At 46.0% G+C, this 24,793-nt stretch overlaps 1 protein-coding gene across 1 annotated transcript in view; it reads left to right on the plus strand.

Moving 5' to 3' along the window:
- Positions 1–24,793, plus strand: part of CACNA1B (calcium voltage-gated channel subunit alpha1 B) — a 296,223-nt gene that overhangs the window by 190,864 nt on the left and 80,566 nt on the right. Inside the window, exons 18-19 of the mRNA XM_051636571.1 lie at positions 4,173–4,240; positions 10,715–10,821. Coding sequence (XP_051492531.1) covers positions 4,173–4,240; positions 10,715–10,821 — 175 coding nt within the window. The remainder of the gene's footprint in view (positions 1–4,172; positions 4,241–10,714; positions 10,822–24,793) is intronic.

Genomic DNA, 24,793 nt, shown 5'->3' on the forward strand with positions numbered 1-24,793 from the left:
ATGGAGTTTTACATCCCTATGGGAGAATGAGAGTCCTAGCCCAGATTGTCTCTGTGGAAACAGTCTGGAAGCACCAGCTGCTTTCCCAGAGAGCTTGTGAGAGCCCTTCTGCATAACACATGGACCTGCTGCACCATGAGCAGGAAGGGAGAACTGAGGCTGGAGTGTGCAGAGGAGGATGAGGGGTTAAATCTTTTCCTTGTCTGTTTGCTGTGGGAACTGCAGCAGTAAAGCTGCTAATGTTTGTGCTGGTATTTCAGGCAGTATTTCAGCAAGGTCAGTGCTGCTCCTGCTTTTCAGCAGCTAGAGTTTTGATGCTGAGAGCAAGCAGCAGGCAGTTACTTATCTCTGGGGGAAAGCTTGAACTGTCTGACTTACCAGGGGCTTCAGTTATAACTAACTGTCAAAACAGAACCAGGAATGTCTGAAAAGAAAGTTTAGTTTACCAGACAAGAACAGTCCTGCATTTTTGTGGGAAGGAAAAGAGTCAGTGATGCCCCAGGTGAGTGTACAAGGTTCATATCCAAGCCTTGGGCTCACCCCACAGCCCAGCAAACACCAAGAGGACACACTGTAGAGACCAGTCCCAGTTTGCTGATTAGCTTAATTATAGATAAGATTAGTATAAACTGTCTTTTCAGCTCTAACCTGGGACTTGAACATTTCAGTCACGCTCCCTTGCTGAGATCTCCTCCCTCTGCCTTCCAGAACTCCCTGCAAAATCTTTACAAATGTGCTTTTTATATGCAGTGGATTTTTTATTTTTGGTTGCCAAGTGAGGATTTGCCCCCAGGCCTCTCCACCCAGACCTTCACTGTGGTTGAATTCCTTATGTGGGACTTTATTTTATCGTATCACTATCATTGAAATTGGTCTTTGCCACCTCTGGAGGCTGATCAGCCACCAGGCAAAAAGCACTTCAGTTCCTCAGCTGGAACTGGGTTTATTTTGAGATTTTGAACAGTGGAATTTGGTGAGTTCATTTTTAAGAGTTTAGGCAGACTGTGGATCAAATCTTGTCAGAGAATCAGCACTGGTGATTTTGAGGTCAGCTTGTAAAACCTGCTCTTTTCAAACATGAAGGACTCCTTTCCTCTTCCAAAGCCTCTTGGGACTCTGTAATTTTTCCATTTTAGAAAGAAGGAGGGTGCTTGGTTCCAGCTGCCCCAGCTGCTTCCTCCAGCTCAGTGATTTCCTTGAATCCATTTCCATTTTCAAGTGACTATTGCAAGGAAAAGTTCCAGAGACTTTTGTTTTTGCAAGTCAGAAGTTTCTCACGTCACCTTCCCAGTTCCAGAGAGTCTGTGCAGAGCCAGACCAGAGATGGTTTAATGATTAGAGGAAGAGCAGGATTTGGCCCATTTTCTGGGAAATGACACCATGCCTGTAATTCATTGTTATCCAGTTAATTGATAAATTGATGCATCTGTTGAAGGGGGGAGGAAAGGGGAAAAAAACCTAACCATGAAAACCTGCAGAGAAGCCTGGAATGAAATGCAGGGAGTGTCTGGGCTGTGCTGCCCTGCCCTGTGCCCACAGCTCTGGGTAAAGCTCAGTGGGTCTGCCCAGGTTATACAGCCTGGAGCAGAGGCTGGAGGTTGGGGGATATTTGGGAATCCCCACGCTCTTTGTAAAGGGCTTAGAGGACCCTTCTGTGGGCAGAAACACCCAAACCTGCCAGCTTGTGTCTGATTGGAGATGGATCAAACCAGCCTGATCTGTTAACAAAAAATAATAATAACAAAAATTCATTATATTTCCAGTGGTTGATGGTGTTACATGAGACATTTTCAGCATGTGTGTGTAGGAGGCAGGGGCTGGAAGACAGTTTTATTACTGAGACATTTATTCCCAGAGCAGGAGGCTTGGAAGTGTTTTCAATGTTTTGGAAGCTCCCCAGAGGAAGAAATCCAAAAAGCTGGCACCAACCAAGCCCCCCCAGCAGTTCCATGGGCAGCAGTGCCTCAGCCCCCTGCCTGCACCCCTGGTCTGTGAATGACACCCCTCCACACACCCCTCTGCCAATCCTCAGCTGAAAGGAAATAGAGAAATAAGTATCTTTGCAGATGAGAAGTTGATGGAGCTCTGGCTGCAGCGTGGGAGGGAGGTGATCACTGCAGGAGCATCTTCCCCTTTTTCTTGCTCTTTATCTGCTGGGCTTGGTGGCACTGAAGTGCTCCTGCCCTGCACTGCTGGTTGTCCTGCTGGGGACAGAGGAAGGAGCAATTGAGGGATATATCACATTTCCAACCTCTGTCTGTCCCAGAGGGATTATCTTCATGTGATAAAATGCTCCATCCCCTGTTACATGACATGGGGGAAACCTGATGGACAACCTGGCTGTTTCTGGAGAAGCCCCAGGTTTCTGTGTCCCACCCCCTGCAGACTTTGGTAATCTGGATTCAGATGCATTTTAAGGGATTAAATACAGCTCCTGCTTTCCCCTGGCACAAGCAGAGACTCTGCTTTGGCCAGTCACTCAAGCTCTGGAGACCCTCATCTCAGGAGGAGATGCGAATGTCTGATTTCTGTAGTCTTGGCTGAACTGTTTGGTAAAAGCTCTTTAGAGAGAAAGCAAAGGAGCCTTCAGCTGGTTGTTTGGGCCAGCTTTGGTCCCTAGCTGCCCTGGGAAGTCTCCTGAAGCCACATGCCAGGATGGGGTGATGGCTGCACAGCTCCCACAGCTGGTGTCCTGCCCGGAGGCTGCTGGAGCGCCAGGAGATCTGGCCACTCTACTCTTTGGCAGAGGTGACTGCAGCCTTGAGCTGCTTCTGGCTCCTCTGTTTATGGAGGAACCTCAGGTGCCTCCTCCAGACATCCTTCTGAGAACTGCAAAGTAATTAGCAGGGCACAGAGGCCAAGGTTTCCCAAAATCTTGCTCACCCCGCCCCTTGCTGGAACAAGTGCATCCAGCTCACAGACCAAAGGAGGAGACACGTCCATTTCCATCCTGTTAGGTTAATTAGCTGCCTTAAACTCCTGCCATCACTTCACCCAGCTCATGGGGACCTGGGCTTGGTCCCAGGCTCCTGCTTGGCTCTGGTGAGGACACTGCAAAACGAACAGGGTAGGGCAGAGTGTTGTTGTTAAAGCATTTGTGAATCTCCAGAGGGTGAAGACTCATGAGATCAACTTCATTCTCATGTATGTTTGTATTTAGAGGAGCAATTGTGGCTTTATACACAGCCATGGAGAGAGAGACTTTCCTGTCCTCAGGCCACTTGCAAGAACAAGACGTATTTTCTTCTTGGAAATGAGTTTAAATTTGGCTTTGCTTTTCTTGCTCTCCTCTCACATGCAGAGGTGTCTGATTTACAATGGTTTGAGGGTTGTTTTGCAGATGCCCAACTGGAACAACAAGTCAAACGTATGAAGGGACAACTAATACCTGGAATCATTACGTGGAAAAGTGAAAATAAAATAGGGATAAACAATTAGAGGGAAAGGTTATGTCTTAGTGATCTAATGCAGTGCTCTACAGAGAGGCCCAGGCTGGTGTGGCCACTGGTGGCTGGTTAACCAGGGTGTGTGCAATCAGGCTGGGACCAATGGCCCATTTCCCAGCAGAGCTGGTTAGCTGAGGCTGGCTGTCCTGCTACCAGGCTCCTTTCTAGCTGTGCTTTGTGTGATGCTGCAGCTTCCAGGATAGAGGATGCCTGGGGTGTTCTCATGGTCATCTTGACTTTAGTGTGACGAGTCATGACAGTTTCCTCCCACCAGGACTTAATGCAGCAGTGACCTGAGCTTAACTTTTTCCTGGTGCTCAGTGCCCTTCTGTAGTGATACATGTATGTCATGCAAACGTTGGCTTTAAAATGATCCATTTCCAGGAGCTCTGCTGGTTGTCCTTTTAAACAAGAGGGAAAACTGAAGGTGAAGTGTGACTCTGTGAAGCCCTTTGTATACGTGTGTGCATGGGCAGGAGTGTAGGTGTGTGTCCCCACCAGAGATGCCAGCTGGGGAAGGGACAAAAGGGTGCCCAGCACCTGCTGTGCTGCCCAGCTGGCTGCCAGCAGAAGCTGGACATGAAGACCAAGGGTTGGTGCAAGGGGTCGATCCATAATATACTGGTGATTGCAAGCTGGGCAAGAAGGGTGGGTAGTCAGAGCAGAAGGGCAACATCTCCCTGTGTGTGCTGGGTGAAGATTTTTTCCTGAGCTGCTCCCCAACAGATACACTCCTGAATGTCTTCTTGGCCATCGCTGTTGACAACCTGGCAAATGCCCAAGAGCTGACCAAGGTATGTGCCCACTTGCTTCTCTTCAAACCCAGACCACAGCACTGGATCCAAAGCCCACCTTACCCCCACCCTTCCAGACACCCCAAGATTTGCTCCAGAGCTGGTTCATGTGACCTCTCTGTTTACCAGTTTGCATCACGGTGGGACATGGAGATTAATTCTTACTCAGGTTTTTCTCCTTTGAGGCTTGCTTCACTGAACCATCTCCTGTTCCTGAGTTTCCTTAGATCCCAGAGTGGGCAGTGGGCATTGCCCCTCTCCCTGCTGCACGGAGCTGCACAGGCACTTGGAGCACTTGCTGTTTTCAAGAGCAGAGGCAAAGCAATGAGCAGGTTGGGCTGACTTGAAGCTGAGGCACAGGAAACACAGGTGCTGTCTTGCTGCTTTTGCTGCCTCACGCTGATGTTTCATACCTTGCTGAGTTCTGGGATGAATCAAAGAATTAACATTCTCCAATCGACTCCCTGGAAAATGACTTGCAGAGACTGTTGTGAATATTCAGTGGAGATGTTATCATCTTCCTGCCTCTCACCAGGTGCAAGAGAAATCTGAGGCACCAGCCTGAGTGCAGCCAGGTTCTGGCACGGGATGGAAATGGCACTGATGTAACTCTACTGTAGGAGCAGGTCTATACTGGAGCATCCCCAGTGGAGAAAAGCTTAGAGCTTGAGTTGAGGACATTGATGTAATGATGGTCTTTTGCCCTCTCATTGCAGCAGACTTGGCTGTAGTTATGAGGCAGCGTTAGATTCTCTTTCTACAGTTCTTGCTCGTTCTCACTGAGTGGATAGAACCAGGCACAGGCTGTGGCTGCTGCCATCATTGTGTGTCACTGTGACCTGCTAGTGGTGAAAGAAGCATCATGTCCACGTGAGCTGGTACATGGAGGGCTGGAGAACATCTGCTGTGGAGCCAGGCTGGGAGAGTTGGGGTGTTCAGCCTGGAGAAGAGAAGGCTCCAGGGAGACCTTAGAGCAGCTTCCAGTGCCTGAAGGGGCTCCAGGAAAGCTGGGGAGGGACTTGGGACAAGGGCAGGCAGGGGTGGGACAAGGGGTGATGGATCAAAACTGGAAGAGGGGAGATTTAGGTGAGACATTAGGAGGAAATTCTTTAGTGCAAGGGTGGTGAGACCCTGGCCCAGGTTGCCCAGGGAAGCTGTGGCTGCCCCATCCCTGGCAGTGTTGAAGGGCAGGTTGGATGGGGCTTGGAGTAACCTGGGCTGGTGGGAGGTGTCCCTGCCCATGGCATGGGGTGGGGACTGGATGGTCTTCCAACCCAAACCAACCTGGGATTCTATGCTGATTCTATGATTTCACAAGCTTTAGCTTACAGACTCCTTGCAGGATAAGCAGGTCACCATCCATGTGCTCGTGCAGCAGGTAGCAGGAATTTTTGCTTTTTTTAAGGTTGTAGAAAGCTGCAGTAGTTCAGGAATGCAACAACCAGTTCAGGAGCACAGAGATTTCTCATTGTTTCCTGCCATCCTCCAGCTGCTGAAGTCCAAAGCAGCCAACCACTCTCAGTTCAGATCCACATCTCTGCTGCAGCTGAGCTTGTTTTCACCAGTTCTCTTCTCCTGGGGAGCTTCCAGCTCTGACTGGAACCTTGTTCCCCTCAGCTGATACCCAGCACAGCCCCTGCCAGAAAGCTGGTGGCTCACAGGTGTGTGATAAATATTCCTGTGTCTCTGACACCATGTTCTGCATCCCTCTCTTAATACTGCAGCTCAGGGCTGTGTTTCATGGCTCTCAGTTCTATTTTTTCTGGGCAATTTTTCCCTCAGAACAGCTCAGCTGTTTCTGTACTTTCTAGAGCCCACAGAAACCTCTAGCCTGGAGGTTCTTCCCAGCTTATTCCAGAGATTTATGAGCATCCCTTGCATGTGCTAAGAGAGAGAATTAAGCCCAGCACAATCCCTGGATAATGAAGCTCATCTTGCTTCTTCCTTAATACTTTTAGTGCTTTCTTTTGAATATTTCTGGGAGGGTTAGAAACCTGATTTTGTTGATGTTTGTAAAGTATAATTAAATATTGCTGGATTTAGCAGCATTTCCAAATCATAAAGCTTCATGAGAAACTTCTTTTTTCACTGATTTTATTTGTGATCCCCAAAACTCACCAGGGCTTTCAAAAGAAGAGGAAAAAGATAAAAGTAATGTGATTATATAGAATACCTGGAGAATGAGGGATTTATTCCTAAGTAAATATGATCATGCAGAACCAAAAATGGCCTGGAAATGTAATGAAGTTACCCAGGAGTCAGCTGAGCTCAGGAGACTTTCTTGACATTTACGCTGTAAAATTGATGGAGTCTGGGGCTGCACATCCTGTGGGAAAAGCAAAAGCAGTTTGCAACAGCCTCTGCTTTGGAAAGACAGAGCTTTCCAGCTCCACTCGGGGACTGAAGTATTTCAACCAACATCTCCACTTCTGGATGCCCATTTGGACTTGCTTTATCGTGGCTTTTGAACGTCTCTCGGTAGCTTTGGCTGCGCCTGGTGACCTGTAACAGGCATCATCAGAGGGGAACTATATTGAACTGTAGCTTCATCATCCAGTGTCTGTTATGAAACTCTTCAGTTCTTTGGAATGACTCATTTTTTTTTGGGGAAAAAAAAAATCACCTTCTTTGCTTTGAGTATATAAAGAACCTGGTCTCCAGCCTCCACCCCTCCCTCCCCAGGGCTCCCTCCTCTTCCTGTGCTGGTTTTTCTTAGCACCACCTTAAACTCTGCCAACTCTTTCTGGTGCTTCCTCAGAACTGTCCTGAATCTCTCTGGGTTACCTACCCTCCATTCTTCTCCATCTATTGGCAGGTTTTTCTTCATACTCATTTACTCAGAGTGGAATCTAAATTTGCCCCCAAATTTTGCTTTTAAAATAATCTCTCAGCTGCCTGTCCTGCTGTGTCTCTGCTGACACCCACAGCAGCTCCTTCTTCATGGAATCAGAGTTGTTTGTGTGGGAAGGGACCTTATAGATTATCTAGATCCAACCCCCCCTGCATGGGCAGGGACACCTCCCACCAGCCCAGGCTGCTCCAAGCCCCATCCAACCTGCCCTTCAACACTGCCAGGGATGGGGCAGCCACAGCTTCCCTGGGCAACCTGGGCCAGGCTCTCACCACCCTCACATTCCAGAATTTCCTCCTCATGTCTCACCTAAATCTTCCCTCTTCCAGTTTTGATCCATTCCCTCTTGTCCTCTCCCTCCCTGCCCTTGTCCCAAGCCCCTCCCCAGCTTTCCTGGAGCCCCTTCAGGCCCTGGAAGGTGCTCTCAGGTCTCCCTGGAGCCTTCTCTTCTCCAGGCTGAACACCCCAACTCTCCCAGCCTGGCTCCAGAGCAGAGCTGCTCCAGCCCTGGGATCATCTTGGTGGCCCCCTCTGGATTCTCTCCAGGAGCTCCATGTCCTTCTTGTGTTGGAGGCTCCAGACCTGGACATGGAGCTCCAGGTAGAGTCTCACAAAAGCCAAAGGGGGAGATTCACCCTCCTGCCATTCACCCTTTTTAAACTGGCATGTAAAGCTGCTATAAGTGACCCTTTATTTTCATAAATATCCTTAAGCACAAAGCTTGTTCTCTGCTCTCAGTGGTCCCTGAGAAAGCAGCATAAAAACAAGCAATGTGGGATAGGAGAGATGTGTGAACTTTATATAGAAATATAGAGAAATATGTACAAATAATTTAAGAAGTTGAGAAATCCTCAGAAATAATAGACTGAAGAGAGTCCTAACAGCCATGAAGGCCCCTCCTCCTGCTTCACGTTGGAGAGGACTTTAATTGAGTGGATTTACTAGCCTGTTAACTAGGTACATTGTTATGAGCAGCACCAAAGATGGGTTTTAGTGTGTGATAAACTTCAGTTAAATGTTAGATTAACTGAGGATTTAGAGCTCTATAAAACAAATACAGGAGAGAGATGTCCTTACAGGCAGGGTCATCTGCTCATGACCCTGTGCAGTGATGGTGATGGTGGAGCTGCCAAGCTGGGCTGTTGGAGGGATGAGGGAGGGGTGGGTGGATGGATGGATGGATGGATGGATGGATGGATGGATGGATGGATGGATGGATGTTGCCATCACAGCTCAGAGCTGGTTTCAGTCATGCACTGTTACACTCCTGCACCTATTAAGCAGAGCAAGATGTGCCTGTGCCCCAGTGAGACCTCACAGGGTAAATATCAGGCAGAACACTAATTAATATTTAGTAGTGATCTGCAGTCTGTGGGTTGAAGGAGCTACAGAGGTATTAGTAAGGAATCATCTGCTCTGGGGTGTGCTCATTCTGAGTTAGGGACAGCTGCATCTGTAATGACAATGGGTATTTTCTGCTATTAAGTCAAGATAAGGAATGCAGCAGAATTACTGATGCACCAGGGAGAATGGAGTGGAAGATATAAATTGTAAAGAGATGGTAAAAGCTGCACCTGGTGCTTTAGGTGTAGAGAAATAAAAATCAAGAGCCTTTGAATGGATGTGATTTTGACACCTCTAGAGAGTCCTCAAGAGAAGCAACAACTTGAACATACCTGTGGAATGAAAGGGAAACCTTTAAAGCCTTTTAGTTGGGGCCTTATCCTCAAAAAATTCCTGTTTGGCAGATACCCTTGATTTAAAACAAGATGCCAAACCAGTAATAAATTTACTGGCAGCTGAGAAATATTTGCCTTGTTTAATTGTTCAGTAGGGCTTTTTTTTCATGGCCTGTATCAGGTTCTTTATTGGCTGCAGGAAGAATTTAATTCTTGTAGCCTTGCTGAAATTTGGAAAGAATAATAAAAAAAACCCAAAACACATCAATGGTAGCAAATTTAAAAAATTAATTTTCCTTGATTTATTTTTCCTTCTGAAGGAGAAAAGGAAAGCAGTTTCAAAATGAGTTCAGTGTGAGCAAATAACACCCAAGTCAGAATGAGGAACTGTTGATGCCTGTGGTCTTCAGGATGGATCCATCCACATCCTTTCCTCCTCCAGATCAGGATGTCTTGCTGTCTGCTCTCATTATTGGAAGCATAACTCTTTCACACTGTTTCTGTTGGAGAGCAGAGCTAAACCTGTGGTATTTCATGGCATTTGACAGAAGAATTTGTGACTGATCTTGCCCTGAATTGGGTGGTTATTCCCTGAATGGTGTGATTCTGACATTGCCACCAGAAGAGGGGCTGTGTTTTCCCTACCATGATTTTACTTCCCCATTTGACTGGCTAGAAAGTTTAAAGGAAGTTTAACCTAGCTGACTACTGAAGATGTGCCAGGCTGTTTCTTTGCTTTTTGCCCTCATCTCATTGGTTAAGGTCCTGTAGTTGGGATTTGAGCAGTGTGTTTCTCTTGTCATTACCCCAGATAGGAGGAAATAAATCACAGCTACACTTCATGGGAATTTGCAATGTCAGCAGAGGTTAAAAATTCACAGGATTGAGGGGTATCATAGAATCACAGAATGGTCAGGGTTGGAAGGGACCTGTGGAGATCAGCTGGTCCAACCCCCTGCCAGAGCAGGATCACCTAGAGCAGATCCCACAGGAACACATCCAGGTGGGGTTGCAATGTCTGCAGGGAAGGAGACTCCACAACCTCCCTGGGCAGCCTGTCCCAGGGCCCTGTCACCCTCAGAGTAAACAAGTATTTTCTTACATTGAGGTTAAACCTCCTGTGCTCCAGTTTGTGCCCATTTCCCCTTATCCTGTCATTGCACACCACTGAAGAAGAGTCAGGCCCATCCTCCTGACACCCCCTGGAGATATTTATAAGCATTAATGGGATTCCCCCTCAGCCTCCTTTTCTCTCAGCTGAACAGCCCCAGCTCTCCCAGCCTGCAGGAACATGACCAGCTTTCTAATCCATGCTTGAATCTACAGATGACACTTTATTATGGCTCCTCATTTCTATTTTCACCCTGTGAATCCTCAGTGACTCAATTGCAACAAGTGGAAATATCAGGGAAAACTGCTGTGAGCAGGATCAGCCCAGTCCATTGTTGTTTATTGGACTTACTGTTTCCCAAATGTCCTTTTGGCAAGGAGTTCTGAAGGATTTAAGAGTCTGTTTCAGACTTGTAGAACACAGGCTTTAAAACGTTTTTACACACACAGTTCTGAGATAAACAGGGCTCACTTCAGCCCAGAACTGTCACACTTGTGCTCAGGTCTCTCCCTGCTCTGCTGTGGTTTCCTCCCCCAGTGCTCAGTGATAAGAGGAGACCCAAGAAAGGTAGGAAAGCTGTGCAAGGAAGATATAACCTTGGTAAAAATGCCCTGACCACTTGATAAAACGTTGTGTTTCTCATCTTGACTGGCTGCTGCTGGCACCAAGGGGGTTCTTGTAAGAAGTTTTGAAATTCTGCCTTTTGTCAATGAGTTTCCATTGTTCCTGCAGTGCAGGGGGGACAGTCACATCTGGTTTGTGCCTTGGGGACCTCTGATGATTGTCATTACATGATCAACATTACTCTGACTTCTCTTGATTTGCTGTCCCAGGATGAGGAGGAGATGGAGGAAGCCACCAACCAGAAGCTGGCCCTGCAGAAGGCCAAGGAAGTGGCCGAAGTCAGCCCCATGTCTGCAGCCAACATTTCCATAGCTGCGTAAGCACCGTTTCTTTGTTTGGGATCTTTACCATTTTCTTGCTGGTTGTCAGTGTCAGTATGTGTCAGTATGTTTAACTGGAGCATCCCATAATACTCTGTGAGGCCTTTTATCCCACCTCTGTTCCAGACAGGGCTTTAGGTTGAACACTTCAGTGCCGATCACTTAACTAGGAACTTATTTTAGTTTGTCTGTCTTTGGAATGCCTCATCTTTTGCCTTCCTATGAATAACTGTGTTGTTGAAGGGGTTTTTTTTGAGCTGTCCTAGGAGAGATTTCACCAGGTGAAGTGTTAACATTTCACTTTGGACTTGGAAGTACAAGAGCTATGTGTGCACATAATATATTAACTGGTCTTTAATGGTCTCTGCTTTGAGAGTTCGAGTGCAAAGGCAACCTGGTAAATGTTAGACTGAAAAATATGCTTGAATGCTCTTTGGTCTTTGCAAGAGTGTTGGGTTGAGTAAAATCAGATATGAGAACAGTCATTGGTTGGTAGCTAGAACCATCAAAGTGCATTTCAGGTGTAGGTTTTCTGCAGGGGTGGGGACGTAAGGACAGATCCTGTGACACCAGAATCCTTAGGAAACGTTGCCTGGAGGCCCAGCTGTTCATATGCACGGATCCAAACTGAAGTGGAAAACTTCTATCTAGGTGGAAATACTTGTCTGGATGTTGCTGAGGTCAGTGCAGAGTTCTGCCTGCGTGGGATGATGGGCCTGTGTTTGAGACATGCCTGCCTGGAATGCGTTTACTTCAAAGCATGTTCTCCATAAAAGTTCATTTACCTCTTCTAGAATTTTAGCATCAGGACTTCCAGCATCCAAACATTTTGTTTGTGTGTTTTCCTGAGAGCTGCTGAGAGCTCCATTTTCCAGGGGAGATCTCCAAAGGCTGGATAAGCTGAAGCAGAGAAAAATAAATTTCCTGTTCCATTTTGTCCCAAAATATCTGGATTGCAACAAGATCCTTCTTCGTTCCTTCAGTGTAAATCTCTTGAGACCCTTGTGAGTGGGAGTTTAATCCACTAGATCAAAGATAAGAGGCCAGACTGAGCCAGCTCATTGCATGTGAAGGAAAAGAATATTATTAATTTGACTGTTTTATCCTTCTTCTGCTTTAATCAGCTCCTATTTATCTCTTTGTTGGTTTTGAATACAATCCTTTTCTTACGACGGTTTCCTGTCCAGTCTTGCAAAGAAGTCTTTTGAGGATATTTGCTCTTGGTCTTTGACAAGTTTCCTGGTCCTGTTATTTGAAAATGCAAGATGATGTTTATTTTCTTCTTCTAATCAAAAGCATAGAGCATGTCAAGGTTTTTTAGAAATCACAAAAAAGCCCCAACACTTTAATGGAAAGAAGACTTCACAGCACATTGTTGGTTGCTTAAAATAACCTTTGATTCCATCATTTCTCACCAGGCTTTCACCTGGTTTTCAGTATCATAAGGCCAGCTTTGTGACCACAATTGAAAGTGAGGAGAAAGGTGTGGATTCCTGCTTATTTTGCCTCAAATCATATCTGCCCAGTTCCCTACCTGCCACCTTTGTGCAGGCAGATAATGAGGGTCACAAATGAGCACACTGGAAGGCACAATCACTACCACGTCCACTAATCACATTTATGAGGTGTAGGAGCCATCAGCCAACAGCTCTTGCATGAATTCTCTGTATATTCTCACTATCTCTTCTTGGGTGCCAGTGAGGTGCTCACAGGGTCACTCACAGGACCTTCCATTTGGAAAAAGAAAGAGATCTGGTCAACAGGTCAATGACCAAGTGGATAATGATAGGCAAGGAAGAAGGCAAGAGAGAAGGTAGATGTTTTATGAGGAACAGGCAGATGGATGGATTGCTGGGTGCTGATCCAAGAGATATTTAAGGAATGCATGCCAAAGGAACCTGTAAATACATACCTGCATCCACAGGGAACTCCAATGGAGCTCAGCAGCTGCAGCTTTCAGGTTTGTAGCACCTACCCCTCAGATATCTCTGAGATGATGATACAGACCCATGGTGACAGACAGAGGTACCCCACTACTTCTTTTCTCATGGTCTTGAGTTGCACTGTGGTCCTGAAGATGGAGCAGACTCCGAGTAGATGGCAAAACCTGGGAGATCCAGCCTCTGATGCTGGACATGCTAAGAGTGCAGAAGTACTGGGCATGCTTGCAAAAGGGATTGTTGGCATATGGAAATTTCTTGGTAAAAAGCAAACAGCTGTAGGGCTTTTCTACCCCTAAGTGGGTGGTGAGCAGGGCCTGGGGAAAACTGGGACTAAGCTACCAAAGATCTGCTGCCAAGGTGTGTCTGTATTTTTGTTTTCCCCAAAGGAAATAATTTTGGGGTTTATAATTTGATTTTATTTTCATAATTTGTGAACATTAAGTTCTATAACAATAGGCAGCTGTAGCGTGGATCTGTGTTCTCATAACATCAACGTTTTCTTCACCTGCATCAATCAAAGCAGGCCTCAGGTGTCAGCAGAGGGCACCATGACCTGCACTTCCTTAGTCATGATGTTGGTGTTCCCAGCATGCTTGTCCACCTCCTGCAGAGGTGACAAAGTTGTCCTGGGGCTGAAGCCAGTGAAAAGTCCTACCAGTTGTTCTGCTGTTCCACCAGCAAGGTGCTGTGCTTGCTGTTTTGCTTCTCTCCTTTGTCCATCCTGCACCAAGGACTGAGAGTCTCTCCCCCCGAGGCTCTTTCCAGGCTGTTGCCTACTCTGAAGCATTGTACCTGCTCCTCCACCTCCAGAATTTGTCCTCTGCAAGTACAGTGTGTGCTCCTGGTTTATCTGCACTGCTTCTTCTGCTCTCCACTGCCTTTCCAGCCTCTCTTCATGACTGAGCTCCAGGAAAAGTTCCATTTATTACATCAGTTGCAAAAGAGGATTTCCTTGGCTTGAGAAACTGGTGTTTTAGTCTGTGTGTCAGCCTGCTGGGAGGGCCCAGAGTGGTCCCTTCACCTCTACATGTGAGCAGCAGGTTGGTTTGTGGCTGATAGGTGCCCAAGCACTCTGGTGTCATGGGGATCTGTTTTAAGAATCTATTTATTATAAATGTCAAGAGATCATCTGTCTTGCAACTGTCTTTATTACAATGTTCTACCTGCATCTGGTTTGTACCTCCTCCTTCATCCATCTCCCCAGGATTTCTGTGGTTTGTCTTCTGCTCCACCAAAAGGGACTGAATGTGAAGACATTTGTCTGACCACAGTTTGTTTGTTTTTTCACCTGGTGAACTCTATCCAGAATGGGCCTTTTTGGGTTTTTGTGTGCTTTGTCAGGATTAAAAGCTAGGAGGGTGTGGGTGTTTTGTGTTTTTTTTGGTCATTGTTGCAAAGTTTGGTTTAAAACAACGTATCTGTTGAACATGTGTTATTGCTTTTTCATTTGAGCCCATTGTTTCCTTCTTATTTTTGTGATTTTAATTTTTTTGTGTGTGTGTGTTTTCTGTTTAGCATTTTCCTTGCTTTAATGTTTCTGGAGGTGAGTTTCTGGGTTTGTTCAGTTTGCCCAGCGTTGTCTTGAAGACCCTCTGTCTTGTGCAACGTGGAAACCACTCAGCTTCTTCAACTGAGAGACTGTACAGACCCAAGGGTCTTTAGAGAAAAACCATTGGTGCAGCTTCCTTGGTGGCCAGAAGAGAGGAAGGGGGGAAAAGGAGGCAATTCCACAGGCAATGGATGTGTCAAGCACTTTGTGATCCCACTGGAGAGATGCCAGCGGAAGGGAGAGCCCACCAGGCTCATCCCAACATGAAGACCCCAGTGCAAACACAGTTTGATTTTGGGTTTTTGTCTAACCCAAAGCCTGAGCTCCCCACGTTTGGTTTCCTCCTCCCCCTTTTCTGTTCCAGCCAGAGATGCACCAATGGCCCGTACAAAAGGGGCTGCCATGAGCACAGCCAGCCCAGCCTGGCCAGCAGACCAGCTGGAGAGGACACAACCCATGGCACCCACAGCCCATGTGGTCTTTCTCCACCTTTTCTTGGGAAAAGCTTAAAAATAGTCACAACAACAAGCAAGCAGGCACTAAATTTATAGGAACCTGCTAAGCAGTTATGCTGAAGTCAGGCTGAGGGAAACATCTCCCACTTTGTTACTTAGGGGGTTTTTTGTAGCCCCATGGAGCAAAGGGTTAGAGTTGTAGCCAGACCCTGGGAGGTTCTTTAAGCAGAGGTTATAGGGTGTGAGTTCTGGATGGGAGGAGAACCTCCTAGATACAGTGGATGAAACCTTGTACAAAGTGGCAGAGGCAGTTCATGCAAGGTGGGCACCAGAGCTGAACACTGCCTGTAGAATTGCCCACTGCTGGTTTTCAACGTTACAGGTGCTTCCCAGGACAACCTCCCAACCTCTAGAGACCTCTTCCAGGCTCTGATTGGGTTCTGCTGGTCCCTCCCATGGTGGTTCAAAGCAGTTGACATTTAATTGCAGGCCCAGGGGTTGGTACTGCCTGTCAATGTGACTGAGCTCACTACTCACTAGATAAGTGCCAAGAGCAAATGGAGGTGGCACATCTCAGTGGCTCCTCAGAGGTGTCTGTCCCTTTTGTACAGGTCTGGGGATGAAGGGTGGGGAATTGCTGTGTTTCTCCAGGACATTTTCCATCTCGGAGGCTCCCTGTTTTCCTTTTGTCTTGGGAATACTGTGGTCTGTTTCCAAGTCCCTGTTGGGCTGTTGGTGCCCAACAGGACCCAGCAAGAAGTGTGTCTGAACATCCTGTCCCGTGTTGGGTGACGTGTAGATTAGAAGAGGTGTTCTTTTTCTCTTGCTGGCTTGTGATTTCTTCCCTTTCTTTCCTCCCCCCAAAATGTGTTGATGTGTGAGGTACTGTCACTCCTCCTGTTAGCTTACCTTAGTGACCTTGCTGTTGGTGTAACCATGACTCAGCTGCACCTCCAGACACACTTTGTACTCTGTCCCTCCTGGGTGGTAAGTAGCAGCAAGTAAAGCTCAAGTGCTTCTGTCCTTTTGGTTTGGAAAAAATAAGCTCTTTTTGCTTCATGGCTTTTACACCCTGCAGTTCCAGAGCAAATTCAGTCAAATTCACGGTTTCAAAAAAAACCAGACTCTGGAATGAGAGTGGAGGAGTGGACCTGGAGTGCTGCAGGACTTGCAAAACGTTGGCTGGCTGAGTTACAAAGATACTTGGCAGGGTCAGCCCCTGCTCTGTGTCCTGCACTGCACCAAACGAGGCAGGGATAAACTCATTCCAGCCTCCTGCTGAGGGATGCTGAGATCTGCCCTCACTGATGAAAACCAGCATCTCCACAGGTATTGCACAATGCTGGGAGGGGCTTCCAGGGAAATCAGGGCAGCCCAGTACCTTCTCCTCCATCTTGAGTTTTCCACCTGTTTTGCCCAAGAGATTTCTCACCTACCCTTGAGGTGTTTGTGCAGCTGAGGGCTTGTTCTCTGCAGGTTCTCACTGACATCCTGGGGGCTCAGCATCCAGCCAAAGAGGAAAGGGGTCCCCAGCCTCAGAAACCTGGAAACAATTTTCCTGGCCTGCCAAGCCCACTTTGACTCCTGCTCCCATCCCATTTGGCATGGTACAAATGTAGAACTTCTGAAGTTTAGGCAAAATCCTCTACTTGACTCTTCAGCAGATGATTTGATCCAAGTAAAACTCTGATGATGCCTTTCATAATTGCTCTTATATTCAACCCAGGTTTCTTGACCTCTGGATGGTTGTGTTATATATTTTACCTGGGCCAACATTTCTGTTCAGAAGAACCCATTAATTTTAAGTAAATGTATATTTAAAACTCCACTTGTATGGTATCCAAAGAACATTAGATTTTATCTGGACCTTGTGGCTCACTAGAACTGATTTTTTTAACAGATTGAAACTCTTATGGAGCAGGAGGAAAAAAAAAAAATGCTGCAGGTGAGAAGGCAAACTCAAGAGCTGAAGTGCTTTCATTTTCAGTCTTGAGGAGCATTCCCTGGATGACGTGTATTTATAAAAAAGAGTTCATAACTATGAAAAAATTCGCCCCTCAAGCCAAGATCTTTCAAGATATTTAGAAGCCTGGTTTTCTGTGGATTTCCTGCCAAAGGGAGAATAAAATTTTCTGTGTAATTCAGCAATTTCCGTATTTAGAACCCCCCACATAGAAGGATGTTGAAACAAACACTGGATGGAGGAGAATCTACAAAACTACTTGTGAATTGAAACAATGATGTTCAAGCCCCTGCCTGAGCTGCAGCAGCCCCGTGGGTTGGGACACTCTGAGTCATAATCTGAGGGGCTGAGCTCAGGCACAACTCTCTGCTTGCCAGGGGAGAGGTAGGTGCCCCTGAAGGGCAAACCTGAGCGGGCAGAAGCAACACGGCACCAGCTGCTGGGCCTTGGGTGGATTTTGGGTCTCTGGATGTGGCCCAGAGTGGGAATTAGCATCCTGCTCCCACTCGGAAACAATTCTTTGCAGCACAGCTGTAAAAGCAATCACCACCTGTGCCTCCAAAGACCTCTACCCTGAGGTCCTAAAGATGACTCCCGCGGAGGACTTTCTTTGTGTGAGTACAGCAGATGGAGGCACCGAGTCCTGATGTCATTGTGTGGCTTTTGGTTCACCTTTTCATTTTTTTTTTTTTCCCCTTTTGGTTCTGTTTTTGATTCTTTGGTTGGTTCCCTGGACTAGAGATGGTGTGTCTGTGGCTTCCACACTTTCTGAAGCTTGCCTGGTCTCCTACCAAGATGCACGGCTGCAGTCTGCATTCGATAGGACACAGTCTGTATGAGTCTCCTCCCAGTGTCTTTTATGGTTTCTCTTCTCTTCTTCTTTTCTTTTCTTTTTGTTTTTTTTTTTTCTTTTCTCACTTTTTGTTTTCTTTGTTTGTTTTGTTTTTGCATGTGCAGTTTTGTAAAGCAAACTCGAGGTACTGTATCTCGCAGCTCGTCAGTCTCCAGCGTAAATTCACCGTGAGTTGCTCTCTGTTACAATATTCAGTACATGGATTTCTGCCCTCTATCTCTATATTTACAACCCTCCCTCTTTCCCCTTCTCCTGATGCCTTCACTCCCCCCCACCTTTTTTTGTTGACCAAAAAAAATCATTCCCATCATTGTGGAAAGCCTCCAGACCAACGTATGGTGGAAGGACTGGAAGGTGTGCGACGTTGCCATAGAACGTTTGTGATTTGATTGTGAGCAACTCTGTGGTGTTTCACACCTTGACTGTGATTCCTCCCTTCCCCCTCCTTCATTTTTCTCCCTTAATTAGTTTCCTTGATTCCTTCCTTAACTATTTTCCCTCTTCTCCCCTCTGCCCTCATTTGATGGTTCGTCTTGTTCTCGCTTGTATTTTTGTTCTCTGTGTTTATTACGTGCTGGGCTGATGGCTTTGATGTTCCACCAGTGTTTGCACTTATGGTTCAGTAGGAGAATGGGGGGGCCCCACCATGAGTGCTCTCTTTAAGTGAAAGCTGGAGGAGAACTTTGAAAGAAACTTCTGGAAATGGGGCCCAAGTGAGACTAAATTGGAAAACTCTGCATGAACATCCTTGGTAAAATTATGGTTATGAGAGCATTGGTGATGTTTGTGCTCTCTAACCTTCTCAAGCTGGAGCTTGAAGCTCCAGATACTGTAAAAACGAGGCACTCAGCAAGCTCCTATGTACCTGTGGTAGAGCAAACACAGTGGTAGAGCTTCCATTGACTCCACACACTTCCTAACAAACCAATCCTGCTGGCTTTGCTGTGAATCATGGGTGCTCTTTGACACCAACACAGGTTTGTAGAAAATACCATTGTTCCCTGCCAACTAATACAACCAAATTCATCATCAGCTTCTCATCAACCCATCTCAGTGTCTGTGCTTTGGGTAATATTTTTACCATTTGACGTTATCTTTCTTCTTTAATGCTTTTGGAGAGACAAGTAAGTGCTATTCAAACACACGTGGGTTTGTCCTTATGTGCACCATAGCAGGTGCCAAAGGCAAGGTTGAAGCAAAGGAGATTTCCCACCAGCTTCCTAACATCTACCTTTTTCCATGGGTGTTTTGGGGATCCTTGTCCACTGGTGGATCTTAGACATGTTTGTATTCAAAGTGTGGTGATACGATGTGTGAGCTTAGCTTCTGTGACCAAGATTGAACTTTGGTGACTGACAGAAGTAGGTGAAACTTGTCTCTGCTAAGGTTTGACATCTCCTAGGGTTGGGACAGTGAAAATTAGGGGAGTAGATCAGACCAAGGCAGCTTTGGGATCACTTCTTCCAGGCTGCCAGGACTCTTGACAGGCAGAAAGGTGTGGAGAGAGGTTGCCTGCACTTTGGGTCTCTCTTTCCATGCCCTGCCCCTGGAGGTGGTGATGGAGGAGAGGTCCTGCCGAGCTGCCTTCTCCCCAACACTGGAATTCACTCTGGTAGGAGCTGCCCCACACTGGTCTGAGGCAACGTTTGCACAGTTAGGAACAAAGCCTGAAAGAACAAAGAGTTTGGCCCATTTTTCAAAATTCCAGAGACAGAGCTGCCTTTTAGAAAAGTGAGGTCAAAATGCAGGTACCAAAACCCCCTTGGGAGGAGGGTTTGCCCACATCTGGAGGCGTTTGCCATTGAGGTCTGTTGCTCACTCCCCACCAGCAAAAGAGACACTGTAATAGAGGCTTCTTTTGCTGATCTGACTCACATCTACTCTCTGAACAGAATAAATTTTTACTGCAAAAAAGCTGTAACTGAGGATTCTCAATCTCTTTAACATTTCTATGCACTGTCTGGGCAGTCATTTCTAATTTCCTATGCAAACCAGGACTGCTTTTGACAGCTGGGCTGAGCCTGCATTTTCTTTTCTGTGGGTATCTAAAGAGCATTTCCCCAGCAAAATCCCCTGTTTTGATTAAATTAATGACGAGGCCTCATAAAAGTGTGCAATACATACAAGTAGCAGCCATCACAGAGCATCAGTACAGCCCTCCTGAAATGTAAAGCCAGCTGAAGGTCTCATTTACTTGGTATAAATGTCACTATAAATGTGGTTTTTATTGAAAATTCAAAGAGAAGCTGCAACAACTGCTCTTGGAGACCATGCAGGTGTCATGGACTCCCATTCCCTGGATGAACATTCATGCAGGTTCAGGATGCCTTTGGATCAGTCTGTTTCTGCCCACTGTGAGTGCCAGTGCTGTAATTACCCTGAAAGATAAGTGGTCTCATTTTTGTGCACAGCTGATTTGTGAGCAGCAATCTGTGAAATTCAAAGAGCATTGAACAGGTGCACAAAAAAAATCCCTGTTCCTTTCTCTGCTTTAGGCTGCTCAAGCAGCATAAAATACCTTGTGCCTGTAATATCAGTAAGAACCAGGATCTGCACAACCATGCTCACCTGGTCTAAAGAGCAACTCTTACTCAAAAATCTTTTGAGATACAGAAGGTTGGATGTTTTTCCCCATATTCTTTCTTTGATTGTTTTTCTTTGAAAAAAAAATAATTCTAAATTGCTAAGAAACTCAGGATGAAGTACTGAAGCTAGTTTCATAAAAATGAATGTAACAAAATACTAAAGAAAAATCCAGGTGAGTAATTTTCTTGTGCTTTTCTGCTGTAACAAACTCATGATGCAAGCAGAATGAAACCCATTTTTAATTCACTGAGGAGAGGTGATTCAATAGAGCTATGCACTATTTCTTGAAGCAGATCAGCATTTATCCAAGCTATATACTGAAATTGGGACCTAATTGAAAGGTTCTTAGGTAACAACACACAGCTTAGTGAGTAATGATGTTGTATTTTTCTAATAGTATGTATCTAAGAGCTATGGGATGCTGAAATTTCATGTGAATCCTTCAAATACTGCAGTGGCTGTTGGAACCCAAAATGATGCATTTGGTAACTTGAGGTTTTCTTGGTATTTTTATAGTGTATTCTATATTTTTTATAAGATCCAGAGGTGTCAATCATTGCTTGGACATGACAAATGGAATGTTCTTAAAGCATTTTCTAGCATGGTAAATAAAGGAGAAGCCAGTGTTTCCCAAGCTGGGCATTTTTTTTCTCAGAAGTGCTGAGCACCTGAACTTGCCACAGATATTTTAGTGGTTTGTTGTTTCTGTTGTTTGGGTTTTTTTCCAGAAAAAACCCTTGGTTTCCTTTGAGCAGCTCCTTCTTTTCCACTCCAGCATGTCCCTGCTGATGATGTACAGAGGGAAATAAAAAAGCTTAAATATCTCCCACCAGGGCTAATTTGTGAATTGCCATCCAAGAACCCAAATTGTTCTTGATCTCTAGGACTTGTCTTTGATCTCTAGGACTTGCTCTTGTGTATTCACAAGAGAGAAGCTGGGCTGGGAGAAGCTTGATGAAATTCAACAAGGCAAGTGTAGAGTCTTGCATCTGGGGAAGAACAACCCCAGGTACCAGTACAGGTTGGGGGCTGAGCTGCTGGAGAGCAGTGCAGGAGAAAGGGACCTGGGGGTCCTGGTAGACAGGAGGATGACCATGAGCCAGCAATGTGCCCTTGTGGCCAAGAAGGCCAATGGCATCCTGGGGTGGGTTAGAAAGGGGGTGGTTAGTAGGTCAAGAGAGGTTCTCCTCCCCCTCTATTCTGCCTTGGTGAGGCCACATCTGGAATATTGTGTCCAGTTCTGGGCCCCTCAGATCAGGAAGGACAGGGAACTGCTTGAAAGAGCCCAGCACAGAGCCACAAAGATGCTGAAGGGAGTGGAACATCTCCCTGATGAGGAAAGGCTGAGGGAGCTGGGTCTCTTGAGCTTGGAGAAGAGGAGACTGAGGGGTGACCTCATCAGTGGTTACAAATATGTTAAGGGCAGTGTCAGGAGGACAGAGCCAGGCTTTGTTCAGTGATGTCCAGTGACAGGGCAAGGAGTAATGGGTGCAAACTGGAGCACAGGAGGTTCCATGTGAATATCAGGAAGAACTTGTTTACTGTGAGAGTGACAGAGCCCTGGGCCAGGCTGCCCAGAGAGGCTGTGAAGTCTCCTTCTCTGGAGACATTCAAGACCCCCCTGGACACGTTCCTGTGTGATGTGCTCTGGGTGCCCCTGCTCTGGCAGGGAGGTTGGACTGGATGATCTTTCCAGGTCCCTTCCAACCCCTGGGATCCTGTGATTCACTGTCTGGGCTACTCGCTTTATTTCCACCCTTGGAGTGCAGAGAGGAGGGCTGTGACTTCCTTCCCTGGTGTGTTTGGTCAGTATCAAAACCTGAAGCTCCTGATAGGACTTTGGCCATAACGGAGCCTGATTTGGGCCACTGCAGCTTGGTTGCCCAAGTGTCTTCTGGAGGCTGTGTCTGTGAGCACTGCAGAGGGAAAAAAAATTAATTTAAATGAAGTAATTTCACTGCAATTTAGGAGAACTTGATTGTTCCACATATTTAGCCTGAGTGCTTTGTTTTTTTTAATTAAATCAGGCCACAACGACGTGGCTTGTAACTTCAATATTTTTGTTTTGCTTTTAACTGTCTCGCCCTCTTATTTATTATTGAGGATGCAATTACTTGATCACAACTCACAGCTGAAATACCAGACAAACCTTGAGATCTGAAAAGGGATCTTGTGACTCATGATAGCAATAATGATAGCAAAACTTCAGACAGAGGAAATATTTTCTAGTGTTTTCCTAAGATCAGATTGTGCACAAACCTGAGCCTCGTTTTATACTTCTGGGATTAGTGTGAGATGCACTTTTATAGAAAACAATTAGAAAATTATTCCTCTTCAAGAAATAAGGAGCAGCATGCAGGGTGGTGAGTTATGGCTGGGTGAAATCATAGAGTCATAGAAGAGTTTGGGTTGGAAAGGACCTTAAAGATCATCTCTATCCAACCCCCCTGCATGGGCAGGGACACCTCCCACCAGCCCAGGTTGCTCCAAGCCCCATCCAACCTGCCCTTCAACACTGCCAGGGATGGGGCAGCCACAGCTTCCCTGGGCAACCTGGGCCAGGGTCTCACCAGCCTCACAGGGAAGAATTTTTTCCTCATGTCCAACCTAAATCTCCCCTCTTCCAGTTTCAATCCATCCCCCCTTGTCCTCTCCCTCCCTGCCCTTGTCCCAAGCCCCTCCCCAGCTTTCCTGGAGCCCCTTCAGGCACTGGAAGGTGCTCTAAGGTCTCCCTGGAGCCTTCTCCTCTCCAGGCTGAACACCCCAACTCTCTTAGCAGAGCTGCTCCAGCCCTCTGATCCTTTCCATGGCTCTCTTCCTGTGAAAAAAGACAGAACACAACACAACAAACAAAACCAAGCCAAAACCCAAAAGTCTCAAGCTGAAAGAAGTAAAATTTTTGCTGTTCACTCCAGCTTCAGCTTGGATGAAGTTTGGGTCCTGCCACAGCTGTACCTGAACAAGTGATGCAGCAGCGTGTAAAGCTTTGTGCTGCTCTGAAGTGGCTGTGGACACCTCATGGGAGTGGGAAGTAAAAGCTAGAGCTTTGTTAAATTTTGTTCTGATACACCCTGTGAAAACTTTCTGGCTCTCCTTTGGCCAAAGGTGAAGGGCTTGTGGCTGCCAAGCCCTCTGTGCCCACATGGCTCCCCAAGCCCTGCCCTGACCTCAGCTCTGTCCCCCTTGGGCATCTCAGCTGCTTCCTCCTGCAGTTATCTGGGGTCAGCGAGTCCTGCAGCCCCAGTTCTCTGAATTTCTCTAAAAGCTCAGGTAAAGGGAGTGGAAATTCAATCTGAGGATGATCTTGTGCACTAAATGTAAAATGTGGCCTTTAAGGAGCTTCCTTGCTTGAAGAAGTTGGCATGTGTGATATTCCAAAGGCATTTCACGTTTTTGGTAGCAAGTTTCTGAACATAAGGATGTGATATATGGCCAGTATTGTATTCAGCTTAGAACATATCCAAAATATAGTTTGTAGCTAATAAAGATTAGGAGGAATATGGGAAAAAAAGAGTTTGGGTGGTTTTTTGGTGTCTTTTCCGAGAAACTGCAACATCAAAAATTATAAGACATAAAACCCAAATCAAATGATTATTGGAAGAGATTGGGCAGGGTTGGTTTTTTTTTGCAGCAGTCCTTGATAGTGGCTTTTCTGTGATGCCTCAGCTGGGAGGGGGAGAGCCCAGCACATCTCCCCAGGGAGCTCAGGCGAGAGAGATGGAGCTCAAGGAGAAGCAAAGGTGCTAAAACATCCAAGCAGCAGCTCCTGGGGTCACTGGCAAAGGGAATTTAAACACTACTGGTGCTTTCATCTGAAATGTTCTTTAGCAAACCAGAGATAAAATGTTCTGCTTTGTGCATGCCTGTTTGCTGAGTGGAAAATTGAAACAGGGAGAGCTGCTCTGAGTTTTAAGAACAGGAAAGACGACTTTAGTGGAAAGGTTTTTTGCATCACTTTTTTTCATTGAAACTGTATTCTAACAAGAAATTCTGTTTCCTCTGGAATCAGAACATGTTCTTTCACACCCACAATCTAACGTGGAGGTATTTTTAACATCAAATTATTATGTTCATAGTCAGCTTTCATTCATTATTTACTAAAGCAAAATGTTAAGGCTGGCATTTGTGTAGCTGATTAAAGCAGCAGTTCTGGGAAGCAAAGTGCCAGTAACTGTTGTAAAAGGTTATGATAACAAAATCTTTAACCATGAAGGACTACCCTAAGATTAGAACATGACTTGAAGTATGCTTGCTTTCCTTGAACAATCTACACAGTGGGTGCATTTTTTATCCATGGCAATATTAGGGTCTGAGTCATTGATATGAATTTGACTTGATTCTGCTTCAATTGTGTGGTTTTCATTTTAGCCACAGGCAGTTGTTTGACTGCTGGCTTCTTAATCCAAGCAACACCAGTGGAGCTGCTCAAAGAAGCACATTAGGAGTAACTACTACAAATTAGGAATAACTACTACGAATTAGGAACACCTACTACAGAATTTCAAGCCTAGAGGATCTGAAAACTGAGTATGTTGCCAGCACCCTTCAAGGAGTTCAGGAAGTTCTGTAGACAGAAAATAGAGATGGGAAGTAATCCTAAAGAAAGTGAATTAGCCTTA

This window comes from Apus apus, chromosome 19 (assembly GCF_020740795.1).
Source record: "Apus apus isolate bApuApu2 chromosome 19, bApuApu2.pri.cur, whole genome shotgun sequence".
Classification (NCBI taxonomy): Eukaryota; Metazoa; Chordata; class Aves; order Apodiformes; family Apodidae; genus Apus; species Apus apus.